The sequence below is a fragment of the Phoca vitulina genome, unplaced genomic scaffold (assembly GCF_004348235.1).
Source record: "Phoca vitulina isolate PV1807 unplaced genomic scaffold, GSC_HSeal_1.0 scaffold18, whole genome shotgun sequence".
Classification (NCBI taxonomy): Eukaryota; Metazoa; Chordata; class Mammalia; order Carnivora; family Phocidae; genus Phoca; species Phoca vitulina.
Window position 1 is genome coordinate 20171964 of NW_022589721.1, and position 10259 is coordinate 20182222.

Here is a 10259-nt window from a genome sequence, read left to right on the forward strand (position 1 = left end):
CCCCTACCCGCCCACCACGGAACAGGGACTGGCTCCGGGGCCCCAGACCCTGCTGCGCGTGCGGAGGCCGGGGAGGGGGCAGGAATCCGGCGGCAGCCACGTGGGCCCCTTCCGCCAGCTCCCCACATCCTTTGTTTCCCACCGGCCCCGGCTCAGGAAGCTCTTTCTGCGAGTCACCGCGAAGGGGCGGCCGGGGAGCCTGGAGAAGCTATTTCCGTGCAATCCGGGAGGGCGGCAGGCGCGGGAGGGGCGTGGAGGTGGAAGCAGCGCAGAAGGCCCAGTGTTTGCTTTTATTTCATCCAACAGAAGGTTCTATTTGTGGAAGCGAACAGACGCTGGGGATTAGAGCTGGGAGGGGGAAGGAAAAGGGGGGAAAAAAAAAAGCCACATCCACTACCACGCACAGGTCTTCCCCGGAACTACCGCGTGGGGGTGAATGACTGATTCTGGAATTCATCACCTTTCCTATCCTCCCTTCCTCCGGCTGCAGCCGGGCCTGGGCGGCGCCCACGGCTCCAATCGGAGGTCGCGAGGCGCGCGGCGGTGGAGGGATCCCTGAGGCGAACGGCGTAACCGTCCCGCGGCAGCGAGCGGCTGGTGCCGAGAACCGTGAGGCGCGCGCCCGCAGCCCATTGTGCTTGGTGTGAATGAGGAGCGCGCACCAATCAGCGGTCGCTTCCCCCCCCGCGGCCCCGCTCCTCCCGCCCACTTCCCTGGGACCCTTACGTCACGGGAACTTTTCCTCCGCCCCCTCCCCCGGCTGCTAGCGCTGAGCCCCGGGCCTGCGGGAGGGCGCGCGCCGCCTCCTGCCCATCCCAGCCCGGGGGGCGTGTGCGCGCGTCCCAGCTGGCTCGGGACACACCACCTGCGCCCGAGCGCGCGCAGCCCAGAGCATCCCCAGCCTTCGGGCCACCCCCGTTGCCCCCGCCGACCCAGCTCCACCTCCTCCCCCCCCCCCACTCCCGCCTTGCCCCGGCCTCCTCCCTCCGCTTCGGTGACTGCTCGCCGGGCGGCAGGGCCCGAGTCGTCGCAGCCACCTCATTGCTCAACCCGGCTTCCCAACTGTTTACACAGCCTGGCCTGTGAGTGTGTGTGTGTATACAGCGTGAGTCACCGAGAGGCGGAGGAGGTGGAGGAAAAGGAGAAGGAGGAGAGCACTGGCCGGGATCGGTGCGGCGCACACACTCACTCACTCACACTCAGTCACTCTCTCCGAGCGCGTCTCGCTCGCTCACACACACGCCGGGAGCCCCGGAGCGCGCAGGATCCCGAGCGCCGCGGAAAAGTTGCTCCGGCTTTCTCTCCGGGACTTCGGGCTTTGGGAAGGGCATTGGCTCCGCGGCTCCGCCGAGCCTGCGGAATCCTGCCCTCGCGGCTCCGGACGTCGGGAGCACCAGCCGCCGCCGCCTCTGCCCCCGGGACTGTCGGCGGCCTCGACAACAATAGCGGCGGCCGCCTCCGGCCAGGCGCCCCGAGCCGGTGCCCGCCGAGGTCCCGGGACCCGAGCCGGCCTCTGCCCCCGCCGGACGCGCGGCTTCCCGCGTGCAACGCGAGCGCCCGGGAGCGGCTCCTGCCTTGCCCCCCGTGGGGGCTGAGCCGAGCTCCGTCTGCAAAGTCCATCCCGCCCGCTGGAGTAGGTCGCGGCGCCGGCGCCGAGCCCGCAGCGCCTTCCCGCGCGGATCCCGGGACCTACAAAGCCGGGGCCGTCCCGGGACGGGATGCGGGTCGGTCCTGTGCGCTCTGCCATGAGCGGCGCCTCGCAGCCCCGGGGCCCGGCCTTGCTGCTCCCGGCCGCCCGGGGCGCCCCGGCCAAACGCCTGCTGGACGCGGACGACGCGGCGGCCGTGGCGGCCAAGTGCCCGCGCCTCTCCGAGTGCTCGAGCCCCCCGGACTACCTCAGCCCCCCCCGGCTCGCCCTGCAGTCCGCAGCCGCCGCCCGCCGCGCCGGGGGCTGGCGGCGCCTCCGGGAGCGCGCCGGGGCCCAGCCGCATCGCAGACTACCTGCTGCTGCCCCTGGCGGAGCGCGAGCATGTGTCCCGGGCGCTGTGCATCCACACCGGCCGGGAGCTGCGCTGCAAGGTAGGCGCCCGGGGCTCGGGACCCGCCGTGGGGTTGCGGGGACGCGGTGGCCGGCAAAGGTGTTTGGGGTCTCGCCCTCGCCGGCGCGGGGGGCCTCAGATGCCGCCTGCGGTGACTTGAGCGTGGTGGGCGGCATTTGGCCAGGTTCACACCCTTTGGGGGACTGAGGGATTTCGGAAGGAGTGGTGTAATGCGGGCTCGGCAAGGCAAGAGGAAGTGCGGTGTTCGGGGGCTTTATCTCTGTTCTTTGCTTGGCGCCCAGTGTAGCGCACGGCGTTCCAAATAAGTTGTGGAATTGAAATGGATTCCTGGGCCATGCCCTTCCCCTTCTCTCATTCTCGTGGCTTCCCCCGCCCCTTGTCCTGGAAGGGCGCCCTGCAGTGGGTGCCTCCTTGGAGCCCGGAGCAGCTTGCGGCTCTCCTGCCGGGGCTCCAAGGCACCTGGGCTCAGCTGTGGGCGCTGAGGGGGTGGGAAGACCGTGTCAGGCTCGGGGCTTGGGGATTCCGGCTTGAACCCGCGCCGGGTGAGAGCCTCGTCCTCCCCAGAGAGCACTCTGAGGCGGTCTTCCAGCCAGGGCGGGGGATTTGCCCGGCGCAGAAATGTGGGAAAGCCCGTGCCGGCTAGGAACCCTCGCTTCCATTCATGCCTGTGTTTTCCGGCCAGCGATTTTCTTTTGACCACGAGAGATTCCATTCCGGAGGAGATAAAACTCCTGGAATCGGGATCCTCCGCGTGCCCCTCCAGCGCCCTTAGACGCAGAACATTCCCGCAGCCCAGCCTTTGCGAGCCTGACACCCGTCTCAGACATCCCCGAGGAGCTTCCGGGCTGCTCCTTTTCAACCGAAAGACAGGGTCACCCCTCAGTTGAAGTCGCTCTTGGGTTTTCCGCAACTCACCTGAACTCCACCCGAGCCCCCCCCGGGCTTGCTGCTGCCACCTACCGTCCGACCTGAATGAAATTCAAATGCATGCTCTAGCCCAGTTTAAAGGGGGGGGAAATCTTTTCTTCGTCGCTGGGTCTAAGAGCGGTTTGGGGAAGATACGTTGTGTGGGGTCGGGGCGAGGGGCGGGGGGGGTGAGCAGAGAGATTTTTCTAGCCGGGGCCAGGGCAGCGAGGCCTCAGAGGTGGGGTGGGTCTGGCCATTGTGCAACCCCTTCCAGTTCCTCTGAGCAGATAATAGCTGAATCCAGATGGTGACAGCCCATGTGTGTCACCGTTTCCAGTTGAGTCTAGGATATGAGTAACCGGACCAAACAAAAGGCCCTTAAAGAGACCAGCTAGTTTCTGAGAGGAGATACTACCCATTTCCCTGGTGAAGGTGGGGGTGGGAGCTGCCCCCCCCCCCCGGGGGGGGGGGGAGATAAACAAACAAATGTAAAAACCATGGAGAACATCCCATATCCCTCCTGTGACAATTTTAACTCCAGGCTGCTTATACCTGAGTCAGACTGTAGGCAGATTGTTTAAGGCTGTGTTGTCACAGTCTTTCTGCGAGTCATCTGTTCCTTCTGACTAATGACAGATCTGCATGTTCCCCAGCCCCCTGCTTCCACTTGGAGGCTGCAGAGTCACCACATTCTGTGTGCTCTGTGCTGAGAGCTTTGGGTCTGCAGGAGGTCATGCATTTTCAGCTCCTGGATATCCCGGGGTTGGGGGAGTTGCTGATGAAAGGTTGGGACACCTTCATCAGCTACTTCCAGCAGCCTCGCCTGCAAACAAGGAAGGGCCACAGAGGGTGGGGGCTTTAGGGCTTAGCTCTCCCCGGGGGGTGGGGGAGGATGATGGCCTCGTGAAAGGAAGTAACATAGATAGAAGACAGTTATTTTAAACCATCCGTATAGTAACCCAGTGAATATTTGCTAGCCCAGAGCCCTCGATGTTGCTGGTCTGGGGGGGGGGGGGGGGGGGTGGTTAGAGGCAGCTGGGGCTGCATAAGGTGGGGCGGCAGAGATAAGGGGCTGTCAGTGAAGGGAGCCTTACTGTCAACCGAAGGCCAACGATTGAGAGCTGCAGTCTGGGATTCAGGAGGCAGCCTCTGCTTCCCTAGCCTCCTAAATCGGGGGGGGTCACCTTCTCTCTGCAGGTGTTCCCCATTAAACACTACCAGGATAAAATCCGGCCTTACATCCAGCTGCCCTCACATAGGAACATCACCGGCATCGTGGAAGTGATCCTTGGGGAAACCAAGGCCTACGTCTTCTTTGAGAAGGACTTTGGGGACATGCACTCCTACGTGCGCAGCCGGAAGAGGCTGCGGGAAGAGGAGGCCGCCCGGCTCTTCAAGCAGATTGTTTCCGCCGTTGCCCACTGCCACCAGTCAGCCATCGTGCTCGGGGACCTGAAGCTTAGGAAGTTCGTCTTCTCCACGGAGGAGAGGTGAGCAGCCTCCGCAGCTCCTCCCGTGTGGCCTTTCGGGGCAGGTGCCGCGGTTAGATGCAGAGTGTTGGTTCACACCAAAGCCAAGGGCTCAGTTGTCCCAAAATTAGTATTTAGAAGCCCTCTCCCGAGGAGCCACGGCCAAGGATGGTTTATTCTGCACTCTCGTGGATGTGGCCCGGGGACACGTTGGTGCTTCTTTCTGTGGGATGTCACATGAGGACAGGATGCCCTCCCCACTTCCACTCCAGGATCAAGTTTATTCCCCATTGTGGTCAGAAAGGTCAGTTCTTCTGGGGTACAAATGGTCAACCCGTCCTTCACAACATTGACGCCTAAAGGAAGGTTTCAAATCCTTGCTTAAACCAAGTGGGGGGCTTTTTTTTTTTTTTTTTGTACCTAGAAAGTATCACGGAGCTAACTGTTGTATTTGCACTCTTCTGCCCTCCTCCTTTGTACCCTGTTCCTGTTCCGCTTTGGGCTGGTCCCCAGTACTTTCTTCACATTCTCTGGTGGCTCTTTTAGACCTCTTGTTTGGATACATCTTCAGAAAATAGCCACATTGAATAATACATGGATGTTGGCTGGAATTGGTTGCTAAATATAGATCATGACTTCCCTCATAAAGGACAGGATGAGCTTGATAAGAGAATAATGAGACATTAAGATTCAGAGTTGAGGTTTCAGGCAAGGGAATTCAAGAAGCCACAGGAAATAAACCTTACCTGATTTTAAGAGGTGGGCCATATTCCTTACGGGTCTATTAAGAGCAATAAACCCTTGCAGAATTGTGGAGGGGTGTGTGTTATTTTGTTGCAGTTGTTCAGAATTGTGGGTGGGGGGGTGTGTGTGCGTTATTTTGTTGCAGTTGTTCTCGCGGGGCTGCCCCGACCTGTGCGTTTTTACCCTTACCTCCAGATCGTAGGAAAGAGTACAGGGTTGAATTGCCATGAAGCATAGCTTTATATCTGACCTTGCAATACTTATTGGAACATACCGATTAGCAAAGAAAAGCAAAGTGTTTGCAATGGAGAAGTTTCCAATTCCTGGAACATGCTCCTTTGATATGTTGATGTATTTTCTGAAACATGCCTTACACACCTCCTTACTAGCTTTTGAAATCCGCATTGCACAGGCGACTGTCATGTGCATGGAGTTTGGCAACCCGAGGGTTAAGCAATGGCCGGCTGACGCTATTCGTGTAACCAGCACAGGTGCAGGGTTTTAGTACTACAGCAGCCAATCAGGGGCAGACAGTGCGGGTTGAGTCATATTTTCCGTTTACAGAACCAATGGGTATTTTACATAACGACGGGGAGGTCAGGCTGAGGACATACTGAAGTTAGCACATGTATACTACACTCCAGGGAACAGGAAGGCAGGAAGAAAAAAAAAAAAAAAAACCCAACCAGACCTTTGAGAGGAAAAGAAATTGACCCATTAGCCAGTACCAAATGTTTGCATTTGACTTCACCACCAGGGACTTACTGAAACAGGGCTATTTCAGAGAAGCAGGGAGGTGCACAATCTGCCACCAGATGATAGAGGTTCCCCACGTGCCTCTGGGCTTTGGGGGATCCATGAACCGTGGGTGGCTGGGTCCAAATGAGGAGGCACCTGCAGCTTCAGAAGGGAGCCTTTGCCTAAGGATTTTTTTCAGGCTTTAGCGCTGACCTGAACAGATAAACCCCCACGTAGAAGAAATAGGCTCAGGTGTTGGTGGGCCATCCGTGTGTACGGATGTTTGTAGGCCCTGCATCCCTGAAATCCACCAGCCACCTCTGTTTGCTCCTATAACCTCTTGGTCCAGGCTAAGTGTGCTTTGCAGTTAAACACCCCAATAAGTGATGAACGTTCCTGGAGCCTTTCCCATCACAGTTATCCCGGCCTGGGCCCAGGTGGAAAGGGTTCCCTCTGTGTGTATATGTCAGCATGAGCAGGAGTGCTGACAGCATGAGTAGAATAGCGGTGACTTGGGGCCCTAGGTTCTGTAGTTTAGAGTGTGGGCCCAAGTAGCCCTGGCAGTCAGTGGCATGATAAGAATAAGATGGGCCTTTAGGATGCTCAGTCCCCGTCCCCCCCCACCTGCCGCCCCCTGCCCGGAAGAAGTAGGATATACTGTTCTTCTCTGATAGCTTTGTAGAAAATGTTAGCATTCCCCTAAGACAAGCTCCCACTTCTGCAATGTGAACTTTGTAAATTGTGTAACCCTATTAGGATATCTCTTCTAAGCTCTAGCATAATGAAGAGTATTTGGGGCTTTGCATCATACCGTCCGCCCCAGGCTCTCTCTCGATAACTTTGCAAATGTTTATTGCAGTTTGTATTGATTTGTGAAATCCTGAGTCCTGGGTGGTTGCAGGGCACTGCTTACTGGATGAAGGGGTAAATGGCATTCCTTGGGCCTTTGCCTTTAGTGCCTGTGGGTGCCATTATAGAGAAGGCTTTGTTTTTCATAGCAGCTGATCTGGAAGTAATAGCTTGTTTCCTCTCCTGCAGAAGCCAGCTCAGACTGGAAAGTCTAGAAGACACACACATAATCAAGGGGGAAGACGATGCTCTGTCAGACAAACATGGCTGTCCAGCCTACGTGAGCCCCGAGATCCTGAACACCACGGGGACCTACTCCGGAAAGGCGGCCGACGTTTGGAGCCTAGGGGTGATGCTCTACACCCTTTTGGTGGGCCGCTACCCTTTCCATGACTCAGATCCCAGTGCTCTCTTCTCCAAAATCCGCCGTGGACAGTTCTGCATTCCTGACCACATTTCCCCCAAAGCTAGGTGCCTCATTCGCAGCCTCCTGCGACGGGAGCCCTCCGAGAGACTCACTGCTCCTGAGATCTTACTCCATCCCTGGTTCGAGTCTGTCTTGCAACCTGGCTATGTCGACTCAGAAATAGGAACTTCAGACCAGATTGTTCCAGAGTACCAAGAGGACAGTGACATTAGTTCCTTCTTCTGCTAATCCCCAAACCTCAGAAACCTCATAATTCTCACACATGGCATTTCCATTTCTAAAGATGGACCGGCCTCGCGGCGTGCTGCCAGCCAGATATGTGATGGCGTAAAGATTGTAGCTGCTGAACGCAACCTGGCGCTAGCCCTCTCTATTTGTTGCGACGAGCGGCCTTATGGATCTGAGCTGTACACGCTCTAATCGGCTGCCCTGCAAAGCTGTTGCCCTTCTCCACGATCCATCCCGCCGCCAACGGTCCTGCTGTCAGATGCGGGGCCGTTCCGAGTCTGCAGAGGTGGCAAAGAGTATGGATGTCCTACAGCAACGTGGTCGAGTGAAAGGAAGGTGAACATTTTAAAGGGAGAGGAAGTGAGTGGTACAGTGGCATTTTGGGGCAGTAACCATATCTTAACAGGGTGACAAATCATTTTGGGCCAATAAACCTGCCATCGTTGAACTTGTCTTTGGGAGCTAGACTGTCACTCCCCCAGCTTCTCTGTTGGGAAGTTCTTTTTGGGGTTTGGTTTAACACACACCCTTTCTTCACCCTCACATTTTCCAATGACCCTGCTCCGTTGTGGGAGCAGACTATTTGAGGAGCATGGGAGCCTGCCCGCACGACAAACCCAGACTCTCGCCTCCGTTTCCTGCCAAGACCTCATTTGCACTAATGCCTTCTTTCTGACCTTGAAACGTCCCCTTCTTCGCTAGAAAAGCACTTACCAGCTAACCGTGGAGAAGCATCACAACAGATTTGAACTCCTGGCTATTTCAGAACTCTGAGCTCAGACAGAGAGACTGCAGATTGGTAAAGTCAACTTGAGCCCTTGGAAACCGTGAGCTTTTGTTGGTTCCCCTCAAACGTGTCGGCATTTAGCCTTTGTTCCCAAGACCATCTCAGGGTGGAGCATTTTGTCTAGGAGGAGAAAGATAAGAGGAGGCTTTCCTCGCCTCTCCCCAGAGCAAACGTTAAACATCTTTGTGCTTTAGAGAAAGTGAATTTTGGAGAGCCGTAGACGATTCTCAGACCCACTTCCAGGATTGTACTTTAACCCTTCATGGATATGGTCTGCCTCCGGCATTGTGCGTGTGTTTGCAGTTTTGCATGATGGGTTGTTCGTATTTTAAATTTGGTGTGGTTTACAAATACGTCTCTATAATCAGCATCTAGAGTGAAATGGCCCCAAATCTTTAAAGTCGGAAGAGCCTTTTTAAAAGTATCTCATCCAACTTCTTTCCTCTTTCTGCCACCTCCCAAAGCAGAAATCCAGCCCCACCCCCCACCGCCCTCCCTTCATCTTCCTACAGGTGGGAATCCAGCCTCTGTTTGAACGCTTCCAGAGATGGGAGCTCACTACCTACAAAAGCTAGAGCTTAACTGCAACTCGCATTAAAAAAAACCAGAACACACAAAATATCAATAAATGTCTCAGTACTGAAATCAGGTGGTTAAACGGGTAAACCAAACATACTGTATTTTGAAAAAAAATGGCACAAAATCAGGCAGTCATTTTTAAGGGCTACGCCTAGGCAAACACCTAACGTGCATTGTGAGAATGCTGTGTATACCTCACGTACTGTGTACTTTGTATATATATATATATATATATATTTTACCTTTTATACCTATTGTCCGATATGTTTTATTGTTTTGGCTCTGAGGCTTGTTTTGTCTGTGTCTGTCTGAATAACCTGCGTGTCTAAAACCACGTGAAATGTGAATGATTATCGGCAATATTACCTTGACAGAATCATGGGACTCGGAGAAGAGGGAGGACAGAGGCCTCTGTCGTACTAACGTGCTCGTGGTTGCTCACTGTTGTATCTGTGATACATTATCCGGCTGAGGACTCTGGGCTGGCTGGGGCTTCTGCCGGGAAAGCTCGAAACACTAGATCCTTCCTGTACGTGTGTATATATGTGAACAGTGAGGCGACCGTTTCTGACTTGTAGAGAAATTTTAATAAATCTGGTTTCGTAAATAGGCGCGGTGCATTCCTTTTGAGTCCAGTCTGCCTTCTGCCTTGTGCAACTTCATGCTGGGGATGCAAAGGTCTCTGGCGTCCGGGTTTGGAATATCACAGGGGAAACGCAGAAGTAAACAGCTGATGATTATTATGTATGACCTTTGGCAGCGTTGAACCCATTCACTTTTTCCATTGAAGTGGGCAAATTCGTTTTGATGGGTGAAGCCAGTTTGGTGAAATCAGGTGGGTGAGGGCTGTGGGCTGGTACAGAGCCGAGAAACATTTGAAGAGGAGCAATGGAACAATCCCTCTGGCCTGTGGTCTTTTTTAGGTCAGGGACCCTTGAGAATTTGATGAAAGCTATGGCCACTTAGAAAAGTGGACACAGGCAAATCCAACAGAATTTTGTTCAAACTGTGAGAGGTCTGCGTGTGTCCCTGAGGGCATCCCAGGCTTCCTGCTGAGTAAGAGTCGCCCCCCCCCATTAGATTTCATTAAAAAGGCTAATCGAGGCATTTCCTTTTTCCCCTGTAAGTGTAAAAATGGAAATAAAGGAAGCAAAAACCAAAGTGACATCATTTTGAATCACAAAGGTAAAGAGAAAGAAAGGATTCTTATATAATTAGGTTTATAGCTTCTGGGTTACATCAGAATCTATTTTAAAGGAAGTAAATTAGCATCGAGGATGATTTAAAAAAAGACCTTACACTGTAAAACGTAGCAAATATACAGACAAATGCACATAAAAGTGTTTAGCTCTGAGCTTTCACAAGCCAGACGTCGGCATAACCAGCGGTGGGATCAGGAACGCTTGGCCGGGACGCCACGGTCCCCTGTCCCGGGTCAGCCCCCGTCTGACACCCCCTCTGAGGGCCCCTCC

General features: G+C 55.0%; 1 protein-coding gene across 1 annotated transcript; it reads left to right on the forward strand.

Moving 5' to 3' along the window:
• Positions 1-985: 985 nt before the first annotated feature.
• Positions 986-9394, forward strand: TRIB1 (tribbles pseudokinase 1). Its single transcript, XM_032415940.1, is given in 4 exon segments — positions 986-1901; positions 1903-2079; positions 4164-4456; positions 6956-9394. Coding segments are annotated over 4 exon segments (1119 nt in total). The 5' UTR covers positions 986-1718; the 3' UTR covers positions 7422-9394.
• The last annotated feature ends 865 nt before the right edge of the window (positions 9395-10259 follow it).